The sequence below is a fragment of the Melozone crissalis genome, unplaced genomic scaffold (genome assembly GCF_028551555.1).
Source record: "Melozone crissalis strain CALT ecotype California unplaced genomic scaffold, PUWL_Pcris_2 ptg000005l_1, whole genome shotgun sequence".
Lineage (NCBI taxonomy): Eukaryota > Metazoa > Chordata > Aves > Passeriformes > Passerellidae > Melozone > Melozone crissalis.
Window position 1 is genome coordinate 58084239 of NW_026535783.1, and position 27873 is coordinate 58112111.

A 27873-nucleotide genomic window follows, 5' to 3' on the forward strand; every position below is an offset into this window, starting at 1 on the left:
GCACAAGGATGCATTTCTAAGGCCACAAGATTTGATAAAACAAACCTAAAAATAGTAATGAAGGGCCAGATTTCAACAATTGTCTGCTTCCCTGCCTCTTAACTGTAGTGCAGAGAGAGGGTGGGCAGCGAGTGCCTCCCAGAATGCAGCCTTAGCCAGTACTTGTATTTATTTGCAAAGACAACCTGAAGGGGATATATGCAATAATGTCATTGCTACTCTGCAGAAGCACACTTCTGTAACAATAGATGAAAAACACTTATGGCACAACTGTTGACTGATGGCTGGAAAGCTCCACATCCACATCCTCCTGCTCAGACTGAAGTGTCAGCTGTTCTTCTCTGGGGATCACGGGCGTGGCAGATGGGCATTCTCTGCAGTGTGAAACTGTTAACACCTGTCACTTCTCATCATCAAAGCACATTTGTTAATGGATCCAGTCAACTTGCCGTGTTTTTTTTAATACACCAGTTTTGTTTACAGTGTCACATCTAGCCTGACACTTTGATACAGCCAGGGATTGTCTAGTAACCAATTGCTTTTATTTGGGGATAAGAAGTTACTGGTCACCCAGTTTGCTGTGCCAATATATGCATCTAGGTGAGCGGAGGTGTGGGACACAGGAACAGATGTACCAACAAGGAAAGTGCCTTGATGCTGGATTGGATGGCTAGTGAATGTAAACATTAAGTTAAATTTTGCTATGTACTTAAACTAAGTATGGCCGATTAAGCTAGTGGTAATTTGAATGCCAGCTTTAAAGGGCTTGCATACTCCGGCCAGAGGTTAAACTTGTAAATTGCTGCATAAGCTGTCTCTGTATGGAAATGTGTTTTAATACCTGTTCACTGTCTTTATTCTTTTGCAACCTGCATGTGTATTGTCATATAAAATCTGCTTTCTACAATTTATTTTGATGGTCAGTTTTGAATGGCTTCCTCTTTGTTACCCAACTGAGCCTGAATGTTGCATTTCTGTAGTACATAATATGTAGAAAAAAACAAAACAAAATTTCACATTTACCTTTTGTGCTGGAGTCAGTGTTTTTGTAAGGCTGACCAAGTAGTAACCACAGAAGAAGGGTCTGGGCCACTGCTTCACACACAAGAAACAGAGAGACATGACCATGACACTCCTGGGTAAAAGGCTACCTCATTGCACCTGTGGCCACATTCAGCAGCAGGTGAATGCTGTTTAGTCCTGCCTTTGTAATTGCTCCTGGAAACAGGAACAATCCTCTCTACCTACACAGTCCCATTTCCATGAAAGGCATCCCTGATTTGGCTGGGTCTGGCACTGCTCTCGGTCTCATCTGGGCTTAGTTCTTTTGTTTCTCATGGGTGGAGAATTCTCACAGATTTATATCTCAGTATTAAAAAGTACTAACATATCACAGTACTGAAAAAGCAGAGTTGGGTGTTCAAAGGCTGGTCACCTTCACAAAAGGCTTTAAGGTGGGCAGCTGGGGAAAGACTGCTCCCCCTTCCTGGCTGAAGCCCTCATTTGAATAGACAGACTCAGATTCCTGCAAAGCGGAGGGAGCAGCGGCGTGGGGAAGGGGGTGTTCCATTACATGTCACCAGAAATTATTATTGCCACAGAAGAGCCATCCCAGGTGTGTTGTGCATGAGTTAATGCTTGGTGGTTCTAGATGCAAAGACTCCTTTTCCAAAATGTTGGTTTACTGCACAGTTGTTCCCTGACCACTGTTTCACTTAAGGCCCTTCACCTTTCTAGAGAGCCATAGCATTTTTGTGTCCCGCTGCTCTGTGCTCACAGCTGATGAGCATTGGTGCAGTTGAGCTCCACAAGGAGCACAAAGTGTGTGCAGAAGAGGAGGCAGCAGTTTGTCCCTTACAGGCTGCTCCCTGCTGCCAGAACAAGACGGAAAATGTGCTTGGGCTCTGTACACTCAGAACTCCAGAAGCAGCTCGGTTCCTGGAAGGAAGCAGTTTTCCATCCCCGTGGCAGAGTCTGGAGCACAGGAGCAGGAGGTGTGCCTAACCATGTTCTACCTTTGCAGCAGCACAGCACCCCTGAGAGGGGCACAGGGGCCCTGCCAGCCCAGCCCCAGGCAGTGCAGCTGGGCGATCTCTGCTTTGTTCAGCAACACTGAACCTCTCTGCAAAATCATCTTACATGTATTTTCCAGTTATTTGTGCTATTCGTGGCAAGGTGATCCAGTGCCTTTCTGACTTCCCAGCAGACTCCATCCACACAAAATAACTAGCAGAGCCAAAATATACCTCCCACTCCCTACAAAACAGCTAGGCAATTCCTGGATCAGCCAAGGAAGCTGAGCACTAGTGACCCTGGTGACCCACATCTCCAACTGGGAGATGTAGTATGACTTTCCCAATGAGTAATCTGACTCCAGGCTGGCCTGGAAATGGAAGTGTTCTGTGCACTGGTGTCCTGGGCGTTGCCCTGGCTTTCCTTTTGTGATGACTCCCGAGTCACGCAGCCAGCCTGGGCACTGAGCTGGGTCGGGGAAAGCAGCAGGTTTCAGTGGGAGGACAGCTCTGCAGGAGCCACAAAGCTGTGCTGGCTGCTGGCACAGCTGTGCTGGCCCTGTGCTGCTGCTGGCACAGCTTGTTACCCGGCTGCAGTGTCATGCAGCAGGTTCTGGGGCCAGAATCCCGAGTGAAGCTGCTCCGGGAGTGTCCGTAGGGCTGTGAGTGCCCGGGCACGCCTTCCTGGGGTGCAGCTGAGCAGAGCCGTGCTGGGACCAGCGAGGGAGCGCCGTGGGGCTGGGGCCGTGGGGCAGCCTGGGCAGCGCCTGGGGACCCAGAGCGCTGCAGACCCGCTGCTCTCAGCGGCACGGCACGGCAAGGACAGCACGGCATAGCACGGCACGGCGCTGCACGGCACAGCATGGTCCTGCACAGCACGGCACAGCACACCACGGCACGGCACGGCATGGCACAGCACGGCAGAGCACGGCACGGCGCTGCACGGCACAGCATGGTCCTGCACAGCACGGCACAGCACACCACGGCACGGCACGGCATGGCACAGCACGGCAGAGCACGGCACGGCGCTGCACGGCACGGCATGGCACAGCACGGCACGGCACAGCCCCACTCCTGGCCTCTCCCGGCACTGTGGCCCGTTCAGCCCGCCAGGGCCGTGCCGGGAGAGGGCAGCACACGCCGCCCGTAACAGCCGGCCGGCTGACTGCTCCAGCCCCGGCTCCTGAGCGGGTCTAATATTTGTTATATTTATTTTCCGGCAGCTCAGCAGGTCCGCTTGGTTTCTCTTGTTCCACTCCGCTCGCGAGCAAAGCCTTGCCCACGTTTTCCATCACCCTGAGTCACAAATCCCGGTCAGGGCAGGCTCACCGCCCGCCTGCTGCCACCCGGATCGGATTGTCCCCGATCCCGCCCGGCACACCGTGCCCGGATGGGGCCTCACAATAGCGGCTCCGCGTGAAACGGCCCCAGTCTCCCGTTCCTTGTCCCCACGGGGGCGGACCTGCGATGGATGGGCTGTAATTGCTGACAGGAAGCCTGTTCTCACGCGCGGCTGCAGCCTGAATCTCTGCCCTGCTCCGCCCAGATAAGCAATCACCGCTTTGGGAAAAAACACGAGGCTCCTGAGGACCATTTCTGGACTAAACCTGTGGCAGCACAACTCTTCCTGCTTGATCAGATAAGGCTTTTTCCCGTTCTGAGGAGATGTGTCATTGGCAAAAGAACACACGTGGCTGAACGTGCACCAAAGACCCCCGGGACCACCTCCCCATGCACACTGCCCGTTTTGGTACTAGGCAACTTTCCTAAATGGAGTCACTGTAATAAACTTTAAAACGTACTCTGGCTGTCCTCTTATCATGCATTACACAGAACTTGCTGTGTTCAGCCAGACACCTGAAGAGCGCCCCTCCTTCCCTCCCCAGCTTCTTGTCTCAGACACAAGAGTTTGCCGAACAGCCCCAGGGCAATAGCAGATGTCTCCAGAACCTGCTCAGGGCACAACTCTTGTAGCACATCCCCATTATGCTCCATTTGCTGCATGTGTTTTTACTCCTCTGTCTGCTGGATATCTTCCTTAAGTGAAACTATTAACATTCTTGCATGTGTCAGAAAGGCTCTCCATTTTACTTATTTATATAAATTAATGCCATTTAGATAGATAATGCAGAGATACACATCTGTAAAGGGAAGCAAATCGAATCATTTTATGAGCTTGAAGAATAAGACATCTTGTATCAGTCTTTACAATTAGGTTGTCTGTAATGTAGGAAAAAGGTCAGACTGTCTGAAAGTGCAGCATGTGGAATAACTTAAATAAAAATGTCAGCATAGAAACACCAAAAATAAATAAACATTGACAGAGTAGAAATTCCTTTAAAGGCAGGGAAACTCAGACTTGGCCACAAAACCCCAAGTAAACAGATAACCTTGCACAACATGTGGCTCTAGAGAGGAACTCTAGTTAGCCCTATCATTAAAGAAAAAAATCAATCATTACAAAATTTCCCAAGACTGACCTCAGTCATGGGAAAAGAACAACCACAAGCTGGAGACAATGCATACAAGAATTTATCTGAGGAGACATCAACAAAAGAACCCAAGTCATCCCAAAACAAGCAGGGTTGTGAGGGATTTACACAGCTCTGTTTCTATCTGTATTAGACAGGGCATTGCCAGCTCAGTCCCTGAGAAACGAGCTACCTTGCTGCTACCTTAGATCAGGAACCTGGTCCATATCCACAAATGAGCAGACCTGCTAATAAACCCAAGGCTTAGGTAATTTCACAGCAATTTGTTTGATGGTTTTGCATCGAGACAGCAGGGTTGGGGAAGTGAGAATGTGCACAGGAAAGGTAAAAAGGGATGGGAGCGAAGGATGGTGTCAACGCCTATTTGAGCTCAAGCAGCTCCCCTCCCTCTCACTGTGGAGCATCAGGAGATGTAATGCACAGCTTATTTCCAGGATTCTCCTTTACTTAATAAAGAGAGTACTTACAAACAAAGAACCAGCCCTTTGTGCTGGAAGAAAGGTGAAAAATAGCAAAAACTAAACTCCTCTGTGTTCTTTTTCACCCAAAATGATTCAACACTCCCCTGCTTCCTTCCTTCCTTGCAGATCAGATGTTGGGAAACCTTGTCTGACTCAAGAACTGCAGAAGCCTTTAATCAGAAACGTAAAACAATTAAGCTCCCAGAAAATAAAAGCAAAAGCAGAAGAGAGATGCAGTCCCCAAAGACAAGTAATAATCCAAGCCTCTTTGTGAGCCAAGCTATAAAACAAAACCAAAAAAATAGCTAGAGATGAAAGCAAATGCATGGAGCATGTTGGAAGGAGTTGTAAGGTCATGGGAGAGAGAAGCAGGCAGCAAAGGCAGCAAGCCATGAACACAGCTGGGTATGAGCATTTCTGGGCAGTATGCTAGTGACAAAAAAGCTTTATGTTCAAAACAAAGACACCATCCACCACTGCTCAAACCTTTTTGTGTTCAGAGGATTTAGAAACATATTTTGTAAATAAAAATATCTGTAGCTCATAAACTATTGATGCTGGCATAAATTCCTACACTAAAAGAGAGCAAAACATAACCAAACAGGAGAAAGAAACAAAAACTAAACACCTCCCCCAACTCAAACCCTCTCAGCTAACTTTTTAAGACAGTAACAGTAATACAGCATAGAGTCCATGTCCAGACTTAGCAGACACTGGCTATGAAAAGATTCACTGCAGAATGGTGTTAGGCTCATTTGGTATAATAAAGAAATTTCTTACATTAGGACCTGATTTGCCATAGTAACATTTTAGAAAGTCTTTTGTGCTCTTTTACTTCAGAATAAAGTGTTCAGTTCAGATTAGTGATGGTCTAAGTGGACATCCAGAGCATTAACTGTGTTTATAATCTTATGCTCATTGTCTCTGACACCCCTAGATACTCTTGCATAACATTTCTGTGGTTATGAAAAGTGTTACTTCTTTGTTAAATTCCATTAGACATTCAGTTGCTCATGTAGTTGTGAAAATTCTGCAGAAATTAGCCTTGGCTGGGCTACTATTGCATTCTGAGCAGAGCAATGACAAACCCAGGAAATATAGGGCTACTTTTCCAAGAAATAAGTACTCAGAAACTTCAGTATTATTAGGTCATACACTGAAATAGAAACAATATCCTAATTGTAGTCTGCTCAGCAGACTTACTACTCATCAGTGTGGGGTTGAGCAATGCCTGGAAATCAAGGCAGCCCAAGGGACTGAGAAAAACATTGGTAGCAGACATTCAAACTCAAAAGTCTGGACCTCACTACTCAATTGTAGCATTAGTCAATGCTAAAGCAGCACTTTTAAAATATAAACCACCATATTATAGCATAGTTTCTTTGACAGCTTGAATTGTGAAACAAGCCCACTGCAGCCTGAGATGTTCTGCTCTGTTACTGAGCTCCCACGGGGAAACTCTCCCAGAATCTTCATCCCCCAGTGAAGGAGCTGTGGGCCAGCCCTCCACCCTTCTCCACGCTCCCAAAGCTCACTTGAATAACCTGAGTAATTCAGGACCCTGGGAAAGGACATCCTTGATCTGTAGTTGGGGCATCTCAGGACAGCCTGCACCCTGGCATGTTAACCTCTCAGGTAAAGTTAGATACCTGACTGGCTTGAAGCTGTGCCCCTTTCTGTCTGCTGAGAGCATTTTCTACACTTTTCTCTTTCAAGAGCTGAAGGAAGTAGAGCATAGGAATGGTGTTAGGCCCCCTGAACTCACTTGGTGAGTGTTTGAAAGGGCTGCAGTATTTCAACACCCTCAGGAGAAGACAACAAACTTCTCAGGAGGTTGAATAGATTTTATTTGCAAATTTTAGAGAATAAAGTACTTGGCAAATTTTAAAGCAACATCCAATTAAAGCAAGGCACTTCACAAAGCACTCCCTTAGCAAACTCCAATTTTAAGTGACACAGATTTTGAGGAAAGGAAGTCGTGGGGCTGGGGGGTGGGAGGTGATGGCTCGGCAGCACTTTGGGCTCCAGTGGGTCGTGGGGGGGAGCAGTGGCTGCACCACCTACCCAGAACTTGCCCTGCTCCCTGCTCTGAGCTTGCATTTCAGTTGTTTTGAGCCATCAGTCTTTTCTCCATTCTGCTACAAATAGGTAGCACTGAATAATCACGCTGTTTACTTTTCAAGTATCCTGTTAGGGTACTGAATGGATAAATCTGCAGCATAAGCATGCACATCTGTTTCTATTAATGTTTTGATATTCTTGAAAATCAATCTATTTTTAAAATATTGAGTCACAGAAGAATGTGTTAGTTAAACATCTGTTACAATTTTTTTATTGTTACTCTTCATATTCATGTTCTGAGTTCAAGAGACATAGATAAAACAATAGTTCTTAATTAAACAGTGAGGCAGCAGTAAAATGACTATTTATTCTTGAGAAAAAAAGCAAACAAAATAATCATTAGAAAGCCCAGTAAAAGAGAAGGCAAATTAGTTCATGTTCACTAGAATAACAACATTTTTGTCAAATACTAAGAAAAAAAATTTATGCAAAGTAGAAGAAAGAAAGACATAACCGATGAAATTGACACTATCTTGCTTAGACCCCTTTTCATAAATTCTCAGACTGCAAAACACATCATGTACACTAGAAGTATTTTGGAATTATTAACAATATTTTAGAATAAATACATCTAATAAACAGTATGACTAAGAACAGGTCATGCTATAAAAACAGTAAAACAATGCTTAATGATTTTTTGTCAGCTCTGTTTACAAATGCCATCCTTTGTTCACAGGACATATAAATTCCTTTATTTATGCAAGGAGGCAAGAGTAACACATTTTCCAGCCTTTCCACAAAAGCACCATAAGATTGCTGCATATTTTATTTACATTGTGCCGGGAGACAGAAGAGACTATACCTGCAATAAACTCAGATTATTATGGGCTCAAGACTCAACTGCAGTGAGATTATGAGATTATGCCTTGCTTCCTGTTATTGACATGCCAGACATTAACACAGAGCAGTGGAACAAAACTTTCACTGGCTTTGCAGCAGAATGATACAAGAACAAAGCAACATAGACATTAGCTTAAATTAGTATCCATTTCAACTGTTTACAAGAAGCTTTCATATAGCCTTAAATAATTTAAGGTATATAAGCTCTGTGTGTTATTTTCAAGTGATCTTTAGCAGGAGATCTTATCTGACTGTTTCAGAATAGCTACTAGCAAAAGAGAAAACTATTGAATAAATATTTGCAGATTACCTCTTACAAGCTTAAGGAGCATGATTTTTTCATTCAAAACACTGTTTTGTGTGACCACTGAGATATAGAATTGCACTGCTTGCTATACAAACTACTTCTCAAGCACTGTGATCTTTGCTATTCTGTACTTTGACATCTAGATAAGCAAAGCTAAAATCTTACAACCCAATACACAAAACCTCTGTTACAACAAAGGTGTCTTACTCTGATTCATCAAGGGAGCATTCAAAATTAAAATCAGATATTTCTCTGAGGTAGAACTTCAGCTGATTCATTATCTTGTAATATTTCTAATCCTTGACAATATAAGGGCAAGGGAGATGGTACTGTCCAACTGCAAAAAAACACGAGACAAACCTTGCTTTCATGACCACATCCCAATGTGGGCACCACAGTTCATCTGAGGCTGCACAGAGCGTGGTCTCTGACATTTGTTCCACCCAGCCCTTCAGTGTCATTTAAAATGCGTGATACCTAGCTCAGCATTAATACCCTAAGGTTGCTGTGTCTGCACAGATCTACTCAACTTACCCCTGAGAGCTGCCTTGCCTAGCACAGCTGCAATCACAAGGCATCAAAGTTATTATCTTACCACTGATCTTAGCAATTACCTGTATCATGGGAGCAATGGGCGATATTCCTACCCGGTAGCTCTGGACTCCAGCCTCCATGCATCTAAAGCTTCCTGAGCATCCAGACTGTCCGAGTGTGAATGGAGGGAGCCAGTCACCTCCTCACACACTAAACTCAGCAGCAAGGAACACCAATCTGAATCAACAGACACAGCCCAAACATGGGATAGGGCTTCTGATCAAGGGCCAGGGCCTTGTGGGCTGTTATGCCAGGCTCCATGCCCAATGCAAAAGAGAGGATCCCAGCAGTGAAGCATCCTGTAATGCCTTCTGTGCTGGTGATTGACACTATGCAGCAACATAAATCACATAAACAACTTCCTTCTCTGCTAGTACTCCTGCACAAACTAGCCTGATGATGACACCTCACTGTGTCTGGGCTCAGGCACGTGCACACGTGAATATGCTCAGGTGTACACAAGCACTTCAGCAGTCAGTTCTCAAAGGAATCAGTGTAGTTACACAGATGCATCTATGTATATGCACATGATATATGTGTGTGTATATCTGCATCCCTTCTGATGAAGCTACACCACCTGGCAGCAGTGACAGGGCCAACTCCTCTACTTTCTACATCCAGAGGTGCTCTGCTTCTGCAAGTACTAGGAAAAGAGAGTGCATTTCAGCTTCCTTTAACTGTGCCTTTGCAACATATTCTCACAGCAAGGATGCACGAACAGCTGAACAGCTCCTGATGTAAAGTCTAACAACAACTAGGGAGACAAGAAAGAAGTTGGAGGGGAGAACAGATACTAATAAAAGTAATGGACAACTAGCTGAAAAGAAGCTCTGAACAAGCAAGAAATGAGTGTGTTGAGTAGGTTAGAACAGCACAGAGGTAATTCTAAGGTAATCTTTGTATTTAGGAATGGTATGCACAGGTGCACCTACAAAAAGTCTGATCAGATTTCAGATCTCATTAAGTTCTCAGCTCCTTTCTGCCTTGGGGAAATACATAACATCAATAAATTGGATGTTTTAAATGTGCCCTTTATAGTCAGAGGCTTCTTTAGGTTGGAAGGTACCTGTAAGATCATGGAGTCCAACTATTAACCCAGTACTACCAAGTTCACACTTAACTATGCCCCCAAGAGCCACATACACTCATCTTTTATATACCCCCACATTGGTGACTTCAACACTTCCCTGGGCAGCTTGGCCCAGTGCACGACAGGTGGAGAAATTTTTCCTAATATCCAATCTAAACCCTTCCTGTCACAATTTGAGGCTATTTCCTCTTATCCTACCATTTGTGTCTAAGGAGAATAAGCCAATCCCCACCTGGCCACAGCCTCCTTTCAGGCAGCTGTAGAGGGTGATGAGGTCCCCCCTGAGCCTCCTTTTCTCCAGGACAAACACCCCCAGCTCCCTCAGCTGCTCCTCACAGCACTTGTGCCCCAGACCCTGCCCCAGCTCCATTGCCCTTCTCTGGACTCTCTCCAGCCCCTCAGGGCCTTTCCTGCAGTGAGGGCCCAGCCCTGGACACAGCACTGGAGGTGTGGCCTCACAGGGCCCAGCACAGGGGGACAATCCCTGCCCTGGCCCTGCTGGCCACAGCATTGCTGATCCAGGCCAGGATGCCATTGGCCTTCTTGGCCACCTGGGCACAGCCTGGCTCATGTCCAGCTGCTGTCACCAGCACCCCCAGGTCCTTTCCACTGGGCAGCTTTACAGCCACTCTGTCCAAGGCTGCAGTGCTGCCTGAGATAGCCTGCCCAGAGAAGCTGACTTAAGTCATGGGGTGGATTGTGGTGGTGCATCCCATCTTCCCTCAGCAGCCACACCATAAGCTGAGAAATGCTCGTTACTCCTAGTAACGAGTAAGGCTCATTAGTCCTTGACAAACAGCACCTGGGCTGAGCTCCTCTTGATTTTTTTCAGACCACTGTCTGCTCCCAGGAATTAGTGCTGTCTAATAAGTACTTGTTTCATTAACAAGCTGACATGGAAACTTATTTTTCTTGCCTGAATAACAACCCAAGTGGAATAATACTTTTGTGGTTGAACATTCAAAGGAAGTTACCAACTCAAATTGTGGCCATAGAAAAATACTATGACTAAAGCCCACTCTCTTGTGATCCTATAAACAGCAGTCCAAAGTGAGACCTATTCTATATGAATATGAAAATCTAAAATGTCTAAATGATGCATTTAGTAAAAATCAATACAATAAATTTACACATTTTCTCAGTTTTAATTTTTTAATGGTTCACAGTGTTAGTTTGAAAGACACATTGCAAAAGGTCAGAAAGAGTACAACTCTCCATGCAAAATAAACAAGTACAAGAAGCTTTCTTTCCAAAGCATGTGCAAAAGGCGGCCTTCCTTTCTGGAATGTATTGAGCCCACTTCCAGCATTTTGCTTTTTCTGAGAAAATAATGGGGAAAGGAAGCAGAAAAATAAGGAGAGAAAAGCAGCATATCAATAGGGAAGAAAATAAAGTGGGATAAATAAGAAGGACATACTTACCCTCCAGAACCTAAGAATTTTTACAAAGATAACCTAGCCAAGCCACCCAGCAAGAACCTCCCCTCTCTAATGATCCCTTAAAGGTTGCATTATTTTCACTATTCACCTGTCTCAAACACATAACTCAGAATATACAGCTTTCATGTAGCTGCTAACCAATTCCTAGAAAGGCCCAAAATATCTCTCCATGTGTTTATTTTTAGATATTGTGATATTAAAACAAACACTGAGATTTAAGGGAAAAAATTGCTGTGATGGAATCAGTGAGCTCTAAGCCCAGAGAGACAACAACATCACTGTAAGTGAGAAGTGTAGAACCAACTGAAGAAGCGGGAAAAACGCACTGACCTAACCAAAGCTTTGTCCTAATTTCAGAGTATGACTCACCTAAGTGAGCAAGGGCTTATAAGAGCAAGCATATATGCATTTCATTTTGGAGCACTGTGGTTGAGAAAGTGATCCAACAAACAGGAGAGGTGGAAATCAGTGTTGCTGGCTAAGGAACATTTGCAGAAATTGTTTTCCCATCCTTTCTTGGCAACTAGAGGAACATTGTTCTAAGTTAAAGCAGCTTCCAAACTACAGAAAAAGATCCTAAATGCAAAATTTTACACTGTTTTCACCAAAACAATGCAAGTAATAGCCACAGCATCCAGGGAAAGGCTCAGCCTCCTCATTCATGGTTACAATATATTTTCCATTCTTCCACTCCTCTTCCTGTACAGAAAGGAAATGCTTTCTAATCCTATTCACATTTGTCTCTCATTTTTCTATCCCCATAACTCCTGTATCTTTTTATACCCTGAAATAAATCTGTAGTTGTGCAAACTACAATCTTGTGTAAACAGGACTGATAACATCAAGTCTCTAAATGCTGTAAAAATAGCTCAAAGTCTTAAAATTGCCATATACCCCATATGTGTCAAACTGAACATCCCCTTCTAATACAATTAATTTGACTGTATCTTTTTAAACCTGTTATTTAGCAGAGTATTTCTCTAAGAGCTTTACAATAATGGCCTCTTTCTTGTTAAAAAATTAGTGTGATCGAGTATTTTACTGCTTAATTGCTGATCTGTAAAATGAAAACTATAATTAGATTTATGACTTAACAAAATCACAAAACAAATGATAAAAGTTATATCTTTCATGTAGAAATACCTAATCCTAAATCAATTACCAGAGAATATCTCAGAAGATTTTACAGACTTAGTGTTTTTTCATTACATCCCTGAAAAATAACTTCCTAACTCAATGCTTATTCTAACACAACGTGACATAGTTAGTTGATATTTTTTTCAGTTCAAAATATCAAAACCTCAACAGGAAAACACACTTTTAAATTGAAACAAATTAGAAGGACAGAGCAAGAAGATAAAACTGCATATTGAAGCATAACTTCTTAAGTTTTGTTTCTCCTGTTTGTTTTTAGGAAAGAAACAGTAGAAACAAAAACAGCACAAAATGCTGAGGACTATGAAAACCATGAGAAAGGAAAGGAAGCATAAAACATTTTCCAAAATGCAGGTAACATAGCAAATATACTCTCATTAAACATAAGAAACTATAAGCCAAACTATTAATTCAGGAGTCAGGATACAAAAAGACAACTCCTGAAATGTAGAACATATTTGTAAAACAAGAGGAACATTATATATAAAACCAGATGAAAAACAATCAAGGGAAATAAGGACAGGAAAGTAGCTCTGCTCTATGGAACAGAAGGAAGGATTTGGCAGATTCTGACACTGTTCAAGTCTGTCCATGTTTCCCCATCAGAGCTGAGCCTTGGGACCTGGTTGTGTGGGGAGCAAGAGAAGAGCTGCTTGTACTGCTGGATGCTCCTGCAGCAAATATCAGTTTGTTTTAGCAGGTTGAAACAGGAGAACTAAGAAGAAATAACAAAAGCTATTTCTTTTGTCTCACTACTGGCATGTCTGGTAAAAAAAAAAAAACAAACCAAAACAAAACAAACCAACAAATACCTCAAACATCCACACTGAAAGTGAACTCTGACATGCACACACACAGCATAACAAACTAATTCGCAACTATTTGAAGGAAGAGGGTGCTCCCATCCAAATTAACCGAGCTCAGCCACCTCAGAACATGTGACTGCCTGTGAGCAGCAGTGCCCAGGGATATCTCACAGGAGGATTTTATAACGGAGCCCTCTCACACTGCTGACCTTTGGCCACCCTGAACATGTCCACTGTTATGTAGGATTGTGCCAGAACATTTGGTTGAAAAAGAAGTAAGGCACCTGACTGGTCTCTGCTTTCATCCGTACTGCGCTCTGGCAAGCTCTCAGAAACAAGGAATTCCCTTGTTTTAACTGAATTTTTAAGGTATGGATTGAACAGTGTCTTTTCACTGAAATCTTCCAGGTTTAACACTTCCTCATTGTCATTTTCTTCATTTTTAATTGGATTCTGCCGGCATCCACACAAATCACTTGCCACCACTTCTATGGGCTGGACTTCCTTCACTGGTATCAAAGCTGAATGCATTTGACTTCCGGTAAATTGATCAGTAATTATATAAGGCATGGATGGGGAAAACCTTTTAGCAGCTTCATTCTCTTCATTATGCAGTATCTTTTCATCTCTGTTAGTTATGCCTTTTGTATTAATACCAGTACATTCAGAAACATGGTTTTCATAATTTATTAGTAGGGATCCTTCCTGACTTTCTTCAGGGAAACAGTATTCCAAAACATTTATTTCTTCAAAGTCTACAGTTTTGGTCTGAGATGACATTCTCTTCAAAAATGAATTATTCTGTCAATACAAAGAGATAAATTGGAGAGTTATAAAGGGATACATAATGTATCAGTTCATTTTTCAATAAATAAATTATTTCTATCTGAGCTCTGTTTAACTCAGAATTTCAGATGTGCACCAGTGAAGAGTTTAGATGCTTTTCAGATGGGAAGCAGTTACATGTGAATGAGTACTAAAAAAGGCAATGTTATTCTGTCCATTTACTAAATGCTTTCATATTAGGTTTTCTGTAAGTAATGAAATAATGAATTTCAGTGAAGGTTCAGAATCAGGTTTGAATTGTGTCTATGTTTTCTTGTCTAACCAGACATTTTGGGAAAAAAGTTTAAATCCCATTATCTACAATTCACACTTTCTGTGCAAACCTGGTCAACTCCACTCCATTTAAATAAACATTGAAACTTTAATAAGGAATAAATATTCAAAAAATAAAAGGACAGAACTGTTAGTACAACTATATACCAAATCTTACTATATGTTGCAATACTGTTTTTGTGGAGAAGAGAGGAGGTGTGCAGATGTGGAAACCTAATTTAATAGACTCAATAGCCTGTGCAAATTTAATTTACTTCATTAAATGAACCATAGCCACCAACCACTTTGTCACTTCAAAACATTATTTCCCAATATCCTATAATAATTAGATTAATACACTTTATGAAGATGCATCTTCCCTATTATTTTGGAATACTACAAAGAGCATTTTGTAGCGCTGAAGAAGAAGAATGAAACTCAATAAAGGTGGGAACGTGGGAGGGGGGGGTTGGCTAATGAAATGACTGCCAGAAAAGGATTTATTTTCCCTCCATTTGATCCCTTCTTTAACGCATAAAATTCCAGCTACTACCACAGATGAAGCAAGAGGCCATTCCACTGCAAGACTTTCTTCAGGATTTGGTATATCAGGCCAGCAAACCTTTTTAAACCTGCAATTGAGAAAGGAATTTTAGACAAATTATGAAATAAATAGATTATTAAAAATTTAAAAATCACCAGAAATTCCAAAAACTGCTGAAGTATCAAACTTTCAGAAAGGAAATGTTTTCTATATCAACATAATGCTTTTCAATAAAACTGTTTCCCCATACACTGTTTTTTATTACAAAAGATCTCAACAAGATCTCTTGGGTTACAGAGACATTGCAGAAAAGCCATTTTATATTATATATTATATTATGGTTTATTATATTATATTACTCAATTAAATAGTGTAAGAAATAAGAGCATGCCAAAATAAGACAGTATACAAATTCTATTGTGATCCTTTTTCAGGGTGTTTCTTCAGTGAAAATCCACCTCAGGTGGATTTGTTCAAGGAAAGTGACCCTAGCACTATATCACATTAGAACTACACTTTAATTAGCAGATAAAGGATGCTCACTCATTTAATCACTCACTGACACTTGGTAGTGGGGCAAGGGAACGAAAACCAGTCCTCAGCTTGACTTTTCTCATGGCAATTTTATCTACACAAGAACATAAACATTCTACTGCATCTGAAGTATTCTTCAGGAAAAAAAAATAGCTTTTGCTATTGTAAAAATTCATTATACTCAACACAGATGAAGATGTAAAAGGGATGGAATTTATTTCTTGAGTTGTACTTACTACCTGATGCTTCTCCACTTGACAACAGTATTGGTTCCAGTAGCTTAGAATGCCCCAAAATAGTTCAGATTTTTAACCTTCTCATCAGCCAAACAACACAGTCACTTTTCTTGTGAAAATATTTTATAACCTTAAAAACACCCTCACAGTCATCTTTGCAATATTATGGGATCTCCATGCCCAGAGGAAAAAAATTTAAGTCTATCAGGGGACATTTGTGACAGCACATGAAAGGATTATGAATCATGTGCAGATACGGATCCACACTCAAGGATCAAGCATCCAAAGATCGTCACAGAATGTAATTTCTAGGTTTTTTCCTCATTCCTTTGCAGCTCAAGAGAGGCATCATCAACTAGTAAGAGTTATAGGTAAGACAAGCAATAGGTACCTATGTCCTGGTACCATCCTAGCATATTAAAAGTGTCTAGAAAGCTTTATTTCCTGGAATTATTAATTTTTCAGAAACTGACTTTAAGTTTGCTCCCCTCACTTACATGACCATGGAACTGCAAATGGCATTTAAGTAGCATTTTACATAAACTGATGTAGGTGATACGTAAATCTGTTTCTCCCACTTATTTCATTTCAATTTACTAAACTTTCTAAAATTAATACTTATTTTTGGACTACAGCACATAAACTGCAGTCAAAGTATAACCTGTACACTTACTTATTTGTTACTTTAATTGCTTGTCTTCTATTTAGACATTGGTTTTGAACACAACAAAGGCATTTATAAAATAAATAAAAATCCAGTAGGAAATATACTCACACGTGTTTTTTCAAAACGCACGTTATCCAAAGGCCTATCAGACACAAAATGCTTATCTCAACAGGTATAGCAATAAAAAAGATATCTTCTTTATCTTTGGACAAAAACAAAGAAATAAAAACCAAAACACCAATTAGTCCACATTGTTGTTTCTTCAGGTATTCCCTTAAGACAGCTAATTTTTAATATCCAAGTCACTTAATTAGCACAATTCTAAAGAGCTCTGTCAAAACTAGCCAAAATTACTCAGAATACTGTAGGATACCCATTCTATGACAAGTTAAAAGACGAGTATTTATAATCCAACAAGCCACAGTTACTGAGCCAAAAAACCAGATTGTGATGAGATTTTTCAGGATGTTTCAGAAACAGATTTATTGCATTTTAAAATTTCCTTGATTTAACAGAATCACACAATAGGGGGTATCTGTAGATCACTTCATGCAACTTTATACTAGATCAGGCTGCTTAGGGTCATACCATGCCAACCTTTGACAGCAACCTAGAATGAAGGCTCTACCACCACTTGGTCACCACGTTCACCTAAATCTGCTGGTCCATGCCACTTCTACCAGTTACAAAAAGATAAATAGCAAATTGAGTGCAGGAGATAGATTTTAAACTACAAAAAACATTAGTTACTCTGGCTGAAACACTGCTGATTTCTGAGCTAATTTCAGAGTACCAGAGGCATTTAGGAATATACTGAGAACATTCTTCCTGAAGTTGAAATGAGGAAATGTTATTCTGACCTGTTGTCAATATACCTTGTCAAATCTGGCTAAAACAAATAGTCAAAGATAGGAAAAGGCATTTCCCTACACACTCACTGGCCACAACCTCTGCACTCATTTTCCAGTTAAGATTATATACCAGAATAGGTGAAACACAATGTGTGGTTTTTGTGAATCTCTCAGATGGAAAAGTCTACTTTGTAATGGACTGTTAGGCATCCCATCCCATAGCTGCATACACACTGCTGCTTCCACAAACAACCAGAGTACTCCACTGCTTTACTGACAAGGAAATAAAGATTTTTGGGGTTGACTTATAATTCTGAGGGGTTTTTTAGTCCGTGAGATTGTCAGTGAAATTAAGTTAAATTCAACTACCAATTTGCCAGTTCTTCCTTGTTTGGTCCAACACTACTTAAAACACAAACAGAAGTTAACAAATGCCTAGACAACAATGTCTTGTATTTCTTATTTCCAAGCCCATTTTTTAAAATAGAAATAAGTAACTGGATTATTACTTACCCAGTTTTAAAGTCTTGAAGGTTTTTGGCTCTCCAATGGTTCCCCCAGCTTTGTTGCTTGCCATAATCTGAACAGTATATTGTGTATTAGCCTGTAAGGACTTCAGTCTGTATTGTAGAACATCAGAGTTCACTGTTTCATCTTTTTAGAAGATTTATGTAAACACACAAAAGTAATGTTATATCAGGGAGCTGTACACTTAGCAACTTCTGCAATAACAGATCACAAACTATTTTAAAGGTAACTTGAAATACAAAGCAGCCTTACTAACCCTTTAAAAGATGAAACCTAAATTACTGAACAATATTTATCAATACTACTTAAAAGTTTGAGGCAAAAACCTGATCCATTATGTATTTACTTTTAAAAAGAAATACAAATATTTTTGCTAATATTAAAGATAGGTGAACTATATTCTCCTGCAGATTATCAATGAAAATTGATAATCTTCAGGAGAACATAGAAAAGAAAGTGCTTTGAGAACTTTATTTCCTCAAAATAGTTGGCTCAGAAATTAGGAACTTGAAATAATTTCTGTAGCTTGTGAAATTCAACTATATTTCTACTACATGCAGTTAGACACTGATCATCCAAAAGGATGTCATCTATCAACACTGGGATACCACCCCAATAAAGTCAAAGGAAAGTCAAAATCAAAAGGAATTTTTTTCCAAGTTTCAAAATGCTTTTATTAATAGAACACTGTTTCCAGTGTGTTCTCCAGTATTGAAATTAATGTAATGTGCTTCACCTGTAAATTTTTTTAAGCAGGGCATAAAAAAATCCTACTAACAGTACCAAATACATTTTCATATAAGAAATTACAGTCACTAAAACATTTCCTGGTGCATAACATCAAAGGCAACTCATTTCCTCAGTCAGTTCTATTGAGAAACACCCAGGAAATAGTTATGCTGCAATATGTCCCAAGTTAAAATAAACTGAGTTTCTCTTAAGTCAAGAGTGGGAAATTGAAGTTCTAGTGCTGGAAGGCCATTAGTGAAGTCACCTTGGCACACACCCCCACATCCTACTATTATCAAGAACACATGACATCAGAGAAGCCTCAAAAAACATCAGTACAGCATGTTTCGCCATTTAAATTTCACTCCCTTGCGTTGGTATTTACAACTAATTTTCTAAAGAAAATAATCTGAATTCCTAAAAGGGACACAGCCTGCTTCACATTATGAGTAATATGGAGAAATACAGCTCTGTACCATGAGGCTCCATGTCTCACAGATGATCCTGCACAAAGCAGTCAGAATTAAGTTACACAGAAACCAACATAATAGGAAAAACTGTGTGCAGATGACTAAATCTCACAGAAGTAATTAGCTTTCTCTTTCACATTTAAAAATTACTGGGAATTGCCCTGGTCTGAACTGGATACCCATAAGAAACAAGCATCACAAGATTTGTAAGTCTGAAGACTTTGCAAAAGAGATTGTGTTAGGTGCCTGATTTTTAGACAATGACGTCTAAAAAAGGAAGAAAAAAAAACAGTTCTGAAGCACTGAATGATCCAACAGCTTTCTTCATAAACTATATAGGAAGAAAAAGTTTAGGTTACCCAAACACTTTTCATGAAAGCTTCTGCTGAGATTTAAACCAAAGGAATTTTGAACAGATACCATTACACTGCCAGATTGTATGGACACTATTCCTGAGGTAGAGATTAGGAGTATGCTCAAATTTATGCTATCAGCCTCCAGACCAGAAAAGCCATGGCAAGCACAGAAAATCAAACACATCTGAAGAAACTGATCTAAAATGATGTCCATATAAACTATTCCTTGACAACTTATTTTAGTGTTATTTCCAAATTTGCTTTTAATATAAAATTGACACTAAAAATACTTTAGCAGAAGATTTCCACCATACTTTTCCAGAAACTGAAGGCATATCCTTCCAAGGACAATTATGAAACCTATCAATTCACTGAACCCTTATGATCTATGACTGCACACAGAATCTATGATTCTCCAATATATTTCAGCTTCTCTACTCCTGTCAAGACTTTTTTCATTGACTTTAAAGGTGCCTCAAGATAGAGGAGAGATTGAAAAATTCATAACCCTGTTGTAAGTATTGTTGTTTAATGTGTACTTACTCAATTCTTTTCCATTTTTGGGTTTATAAAATATTGTATAGTTAGTGATAAATCCATTTCTTTTAGCCTTTGAAATCTCATTCCACTTTATTGTAACTTCATTTTTCCCCAGAATGCCTGTATCAGCCACAGGTCCTTCTGATGGCTCTACAGAGAAGCATTATGAAATAGCAAAAGTAGTAAAATAGTCAATAGTGTTTTCTGCCTATGTTATTTTACACATATCAGTAACATAAGAGAAAACATATGCATGAGAAAATATGCAAACTTAGTGCTCTGACACAGTCCTTAACTTTTCTCACTCTCTTTAATGTAGAAATTCTTCTGATAAAACTTTCCCTTACCTATTATGGCATTTGCATAGTTTCAGGTGTTATCCTATTAAAATACTTAGATGTCATTAAAAGGCTTTATTGTTACAACGTCAGGGAGAGTTCAAGAGGAAAATTATCCTTTGTGAACTCCTGGGGGGGGACTCAGGCGCAAGGCCAGTGCCTTTGCAGGAGATCTCTGACTGAGCTGGGATTCAAGTGGCATCTCCTGCACCCCCAGCGTCCTCAGCCTTGCCCATCACAGTGAACAAAGCCTTTCTGCTTACACAATACCATCTCACACACACTGCTTATAACTTTGAGGAGACTTTCTGAAGAAAGAGTTCTCTGTGGTGCAGTTTTAAAACTTCCTTCCCATTCTCTAATGACCTTGAGTGTTGTCACAGCTACCTAAAAACAGGAAAGCACTCAAAACCCATTTCTGACTGTGCTAGTAATTATCGCTGAAACACAAAATAATCCATTGCCTCCCCCCAGTAATTAATGCTCTTTAGTGGTGCACTGTACTATGTGTGCCTGCACATTTGCATAGACACGCACACCAATCAACATTTTCACATGGAATCTTAAAATTACTGGTAAACTAAATTCTTACAGCTGGTTGTATAAATCACTGAATTCACAATAAACTTCTACAAATAAAGAAACTTTACCCATTCCTCTAGCAAAACACTACTTCATCCAAAGTTTCTGTCCAATTACAAGCACCATGTCTTCTTAACATTTTTTATGTGCAAGAATACAAATGTTTTATTACATTATAAAATCTAACAAAAAGTAGGCTTTTAAAACCAGCCATTTCATTTTATGAGTAGAATTTCCTCACATATTGACTGACAAATGTAATCAAGCATTAAAATCAAGTATAATTATATATCTAAGTGAGCTTTTAAACATTGAAGAGATAGCTAGTTTAAAAAATTCTTTCATGTTCGTAGCTACACTTTTTCCAAATGCTTTGTATACAATATGTAAACTTCACAAAAAATTAGTGGGTGCAAGCAGCAATGTACCTGTATCACAAGATGAATACTTTCTTATAGACAAATTTTATTGCTGAACAGAACAGAAATTAGGAACCCTGAAACCTGGGAGTCTTTCCACCACCTTCATCTCTTTTTCAAATAACAGTAGTACCACATCACTAAAAGATAATGCAACCTGAGAAACAGACTACAACACACATTTCACAACGTGATTACTTTAAAATACCTACTTTTTTCTTCAGCATAGATTTGTGTGTAAGATGGAGCTGCTACATTACTTCCATAAAGAGGATACACAAAGATGTTATAGCATATAAATGGTTTAAAGTTTTCTATAAAGGAAAGAAAAAGAAAAGAATATTTACATACAATCTCTATGTGATATTACTACAATGAAAATAGACTAAATCACAAGGGAATTCTAAATATAGTGTTACTGACTATTTGCTTCTACTCTCTAGCAAGCACAATATGCAATTATTGACTTGAATGCTCATTACTAGCTTTAACACACTTTTTTCATAGCAGTATTTGTAAGACCACATGGTTTCTGGATCATTTCTCACTAAAAATACTTTGAATGGGTAATTATACTTCAGCATCATACAACTTCTCTATATAAATCCACTTACTCATCTCTAAACCCTCTATGGTTTTAGAGGAAGTCTCTATTTTCAAATCACCAGTACAAAATTACACTTGAAGGTAGCATTTTTAATTTCACATATATCGATGTTTACTGCTTTGCAAGAGACAACTTTGTCTCATGCATCAGATTAAAAAGCAGTGGGGTCCCCCACTCTTACCACTCAGGACCTGAGGGAATGACAAGTAACTGTGTCAGGAAGGCTTAGGTTGGATATTAAAATGAAAGGTTCTTCACCCAGAGGGTGTTTGGGAACTGGAACAGGCTCCCCAGGGAAGTGGTCACAGCACCAAGCCTGATGAAGTTCCAGAAGGGTTTGGACAATGCTCTCAGAAATATGGTGTGATTTTTGGGGTCTCCCATGCAGGGCCAAGAGTTGGACATCAGTGATTCTTCTGGGACATTCCAACACAGAATATTCTATTATTCTCATTTCTACACTGATGTTCTAGTCATGCCAACTGCAGATCTTCTGACCAGCCTGACTCAAGGGTACAGTTGTTGCAAGTGAGATCTCTCCAGCAGAATTTTATGTTTCAAGACATAGTTCCAGCTTCTGGAAATGAAGTTTTGAACTCTGAACAATCCAGGAGCCAATTAATCAACCAGGTGTACCCACTACTTACAACAGCTCCCATCAACTCTGAGAGGACATATCTGTAGCTTTACATCCCCTGGCATGAAACCAGTGTAAAGGGATTCCTAGATCATTCCTCTCAAGCTCTGTAGCTTGCTAAACAAGAATAATGGCTACCAACAGATCCCTGCATGATATCAACTTTCTGCTGCTCTTTCAGTCTATTACTCCTATTTCAATGGCCATTATATATACATTACTCCAGCTGGTTTTAGCTAGGGTAGAGTTAGCTTTCTTCCCAGTGGCTGGCATGGGGCTGTGCTTTGAATTTGTGCTGAACACGGGGCTGACAATACAGAGATGTTTTTGTTATTGTTGAGCAGAGCTCACACAGAGCCAAGGCCTTTTCTGCTTCTCCTGCTGCCCTGGTGCTCTGGGAGGGGACCGGGGGCGCCTGGGAGGCTGGGAGGAGACACAGCCAGGACAGGTGACCCCAGCTGAGCAAAGGGACATTCCAGACCGTGTGGCATCATGCTCACTACATAAAGTGGGGGAAGAAGGAGGAAGGGAGGACATTTGGAGTGAGGAGTTTGTTTTCCCAAGTCACTGTTACATGCAATGGGGCCCTGCTCTCCTGGAGATGGCTGAACTCCTACCTGCCCATGGGAAGCAGTGAACCCACTCCTTGTTTTGCCTTGCTTGTGTGCAGGACTTCTGTTTTCCCTACGAAACTGTCTCCATCTCAACCCGCAAGTGCTCCTGCTTTTACCCTGTTGATTCTCTCCCTGATCTCACTGGCAGGGCAGTGAGCAAGCAGCTGCCTGGGCTTGGCTGTTTGCTGGGGATAAACCACACGAGTCAAACTGAGGTGATGACAGATTTGATTGGTATGTACTAGACTGAACTCACAGCTGTTAGTGCTGTTCAGCTAGTGATAAGCAGGCTCCTGCACTTGCCACGGGGGTCATTTGCCTGCCAGGGTATTAGAGTCTAGTTAGAGTTTTGCTTTTGCTGCTTGCTGTAGTGCTGCACTACTTAACACATTACTGATTTGTGCCTGAGATCATTTTGATAACAGCCACGGGGATGTGCCAGGGCAGTGCTGCTGTTTCTGTGCTGATGTTGTGGACAGGCTGGAACTCAGCGTGAAATTGAGCTGAAGTGTGGTGTGTGATGGCGTCCACAAGGGAGCCTGCAGCCTGTGGAGGACTCCACACCGGAGCAGGTGGATGCCTGAAGGAGAACGTGACCTCAGAGGGGAGCCATACTGGAGCAGACTGGGGGTAACTGCAGCCAGTGGGAAGGACCCAAGTCAGAGAAGTTCAGTAAGAACTGTCTCCCATAGGTGGGAAGAGTAGGGAATGTAAAGATTCCTCTGCAACCTGTGGTGAAGGTCATGGTGAAGCTGGCTGTCCCCCTGCAGCCTGTGGAGGACTATGATGTTCTCTCACTAAAACACATGAAAGAGCATGAGTTTTTCCCATATTCAATCTTTCTTTTTAAATTCTAGATTTCTCTGATAGAAGAGTCACATCAGTCACAGGCCTCCCTACTAGCATAAGATCAAGCCACAGAACTGCTTTAACACAAATTCTGTAGCCTAATCTTATATGAGAGCAAGCACTACCTTGGATGTTGCATGAAAATTTGTAAGGCTAAAAAATGCTATTACATTAGCAGCAGAGATTTCAGTAAAGCATGTAATAATACTGTTATGTTTAAAAACAGTCTGAGGAAAGGTGAATGAGTTCATCCTTTCCAATCTACCTATAAGTACATGTACATCTGTACATTGTTACAGCTGTAACTGATAAACATACTTTTGTTACTTTTCCACTTTGTAGAATTTGATACATATTGCCATGATCTACCAAAAGGGTCCATCTCCAATTCCTCATACCACTCAACCACGTATTTGGTTGTTTCTGGTTCAGAGGTTATCCACTGCACCACCACTTCTTCATTTGTTGCAGAGGTCACCACTTTTTCAATCATCTGAGAGGCTAAAAATTTAACAGAAAATATCAGCAATTGTCTTCAGAAAAGCTTGAAAAACACATACAGAATTCAAGAACCAGTCTCTCTTTCAGAATCCGAATTTTGCAGTGTGTAAAACTTTATAAACCAAATTACTACCAATTTTGCAGGTAGCTTATAAGTAATTTTGATTGAGATGACAAAGGCAATGGAACAGGAAAACAAGTCAGCAAGGTCAAGAATGACACTGAAGCAAAGGTGAATTCTGCATCAGCCTGCAGAATAGAGGTAATGAGAGTCTAAGTGAAAATCTAACTTGGCAAAGCAGAGGCAAAAAAGACCCGATGAAGCAGAGAAAAAAAAGAGATGCATCTGGTGGGGGGGAAGCATATCACAGCATGGAAAAATCAGAAAAACCTTTGTGGTGGGATGCAAAAGTGGATAGGGAGGTAGTCAGCAACCTCTAGGACAAAATTACATTAAATCTACATATCCAGTTTTCTGATTAGAATGGAATTTGATTGATTGATTGAGTTCCAGGGAGACACTTGCACTTACATCATGAACAACTCTTGTTAGAAGTGATTCAAGTGTGTCAAATACAACCTATCTGTCAGATCATGGCTGGCAGCAGAATGTTGCAACACAAGGCTCAAAGCAGTATCAGAATTAAACATAAGAGCCAAAGAGCAACTCTTGTGCTAGATCAGGCCAGCTTCCTAACCCTGGCAGTGGGTGGGATGGGTTCTCTGGGAATGCATATGAAATGAGAATGAACACAAGGCTTCTCTCCCTGCTTCCACTAACGCAGTGTAGAGACTTCTATTTATCACATCTTTGAATGATTGTTGAACACTCTGCAATAGTGCCCTGTGGTAACCAATCTTCTGAGCTAACAAAGGGATCCAAAAGAATTGGGTAGCATTCCTGTCACCCTGGTTTTTTAAGATTTTCTAAGCCTTCTGATTCTTGTAGTGAACTTTCTCACACACTTACTGTAAATAACTCATTGTTTTGCATTCCTTTATGGAGGAAGAGAGAGTTGACGGACTGTTGGTTTGACCAGTGTCATTGGAGAGGTGTCATTGTCATCCTCCAATCCACTGTCACTTTTGTAAAACTATAAATATTGGAGTCAGAAAATAAACTTCCCTTTTTTCCTTCACCTTGAGAGGAGTGGTGTGCTTGTGTTCTTTCGTGTTCTATAGCGACACATTCCATAAATTTATTTGGGAGGTGCAAAGTTAGGAAAAAAACTAAACCAACCAAAAAAACCCTAAGAAAGTAGTACAACAGAAATTCACTAAGACATCACAAAGTATTCATATCTTAACAACTGTATTTCAAAACAAAAGCCCCAACAATAATTGTCTGTAACAGAAATATGATACATGACAGCAAAATACAAGATACATATGACAGAAGCCCTTAGCATAATTTTGCTTCACTATATCAGAACTTAAAAAGATGCAATGAAAATCACTTTTTCATTAATGAGAAAAATATGTCATTGAAAAATCTTACATTTTTCATCAGTGGATGGAATCCTCAAAATAGCTTCAGGAGACTCTCCAGCAGAGTTATAAGCAGTGACAGATATTATATGTGCCTCTTCATTTAAAAGTAAGGTCATTTTCTGTTCAGTAGAATAGTTTGTCCTTTTATGTGCAGCCTTGTTTTCTGGAAAATACTGTATTTTGTAGCCTAGAATTCTCCCAGAAGGCGGAAAGCTTTTTAATGGCTATTAAAAAAGATACACAGTAGTAAGTGTTTCACAGTGTTACCTGCACAAGCAAAATTATATGCTGTATTAAAGATTAAATTACAAAACTATTATACTGTATTTAGAAAAGCAAGGTATTTTCTTCAGGCCCATCTTCAGGACAGACAGCCACCAGAATTTCCTTGATGGATTTCAAAAGTCAAATGCTGAGATTTGAAATGTGAAGAGCCTTTAGACACTTTACTAGAAGATTAAAGTGCATTTAAACACAGCTTTGGCAAACTGGATTATTTAAATGCAGTTTAACAACTTTCAATGAGATTTTCCAGTGATCTGAACACAATTAAATGCTCCCTTTCCACACAGATTACAAAACTCCATTCATCTACCATTCAGTAAACAAAGGCCTTTTCAATTCTAATTTAGTTCAGTGAGCTTTTTTTTTTTCTGATAACATCAAATGCCTCTGGCAGTTATATGTCCTACAACACAGAAATGCTTAAATACAACATCAGGTACAGGATATCAATATGATTACCAATTCACAAAAAAATGCATGTACCTTCCACATAAGGTGTACAGATCTATTTCTAGATGAGCGTGAAGACTCAATTACTCTCCACAAATCCACTTTTCCTGAAGGAGCTGTTTAAAGACAAAAAAATCCGCTTGCAATTTGTTGCTGTATTTAAAAGATTGTTTAATATGGTGAAAACAATCAAAAGGTTTCTCTAATATGGTTAAAAAACTCAAACGGTATCAAATATAGAGTCTAAGAGAAACTTATTAAAAGTAAGTTTTATCTTCTGTAGTACAATGCCTTTTTTTTCCCCAATTAGGTACTTCTTTCTTTCTATAAGTTTCCTGCTGCTTGCTTTTATTTGTTCAGTTCTAGAGTCTCTCAGAAGAGATTTTCTAGACTTGTTTTAAAACTGGTATTTTGATTTCTCTATTTATAATTTATTTCATTGAACACTCATGCTGCACTACTTTTCTGCTACTATCTTAATTTGCTTTGTTAAATCTTCATGTACACTCTTAATTTTCCCTCTCTTCAGTGTCTACTCATCTGCTTTCTTCCTTAGTCCTATGTTGTTTGAATCACTTTTCAAATCTCCTCCAATACTTGCTGTTGTCGTTCAGTTTTCCCCTTCTATCTTTAAACAAAATACACATGTTCTGTTTAAGCAACAGGATTCTAAATTCAATAGAGGATAACAGTCTGCAACACAGTTTTTCCCTACTAAATCCTAATGCCTCCAAGTATAATAGAAGAAAACTTCCACAGGTAGGCAGCTTACCATTTTCTTCTGTGCTTTCATTTTTCTCTCCACTCCATCCACTCCAAAATGCTGACTCATTATTGACACACCGAATGGCAACAGAATAGTCTGTGGAGTCCCACAGACCTGTGAGATTACATGATCCTATTTTCTTCTTAGAATTCAGTGAGACATTGACAAATTCCTGGAAATTGGAACAAGAACAAAAACTATTTGATATAAAATTTAGTGCAGATATATTACCTTTTTTTTTATTACTTAAGAAAACACAGAAGATGCAGTTTTTGTGTATACCACCTCACTTCTCTGAAACTCAACATTCCTTGTTTTAAACTTCATTTTTCTGTGTAGCACCTTTGTTCCTCCTGTAAAACTCCAGGGTTTGAAAAACTTGATCCCAAACCTGTGGCTTGAACAGGGAGCAGCTCACATGTGATTCCAGAGCAGCTGTGCACAGAAGCTGCTGGAGGAATGCA

General features: G+C 40.2%; 1 protein-coding gene across 1 annotated transcript in view; it reads right to left on the reverse strand.

The window, feature by feature from the left end:
- Positions 1-2595: 2595 nt before the first annotated feature.
- The window catches only part of IL31RA (interleukin 31 receptor A), a 33005-nt gene continuing 7727 nt past the window's right edge, over positions 2596-27873 (reverse strand). Inside the window, exons 6-18 of the mRNA XM_054289624.1 lie at positions 27416-27581; positions 26677-26759; positions 25916-26132; positions 24235-24417; positions 21422-21523; positions 19874-20020; positions 17761-17901; positions 16505-16598; positions 14969-15047; positions 13527-14118; positions 8881-9004; positions 3342-3572; positions 2596-3205 (exon numbers count right to left, since the gene is read on the reverse strand). Coding sequence (XP_054145599.1) covers positions 2596-3205; positions 3342-3572; positions 8881-9004; positions 13527-14118; positions 14969-15047; positions 16505-16598; positions 17761-17901; positions 19874-20020; positions 21422-21523; positions 24235-24417; positions 25916-26132; positions 26677-26759; positions 27416-27581 — 2769 coding nt within the window. The remainder of the gene's footprint in view (positions 3206-3341; positions 3573-8880; positions 9005-13526; positions 14119-14968; positions 15048-16504; positions 16599-17760; positions 17902-19873; positions 20021-21421; positions 21524-24234; positions 24418-25915; positions 26133-26676; positions 26760-27415; positions 27582-27873) is intronic.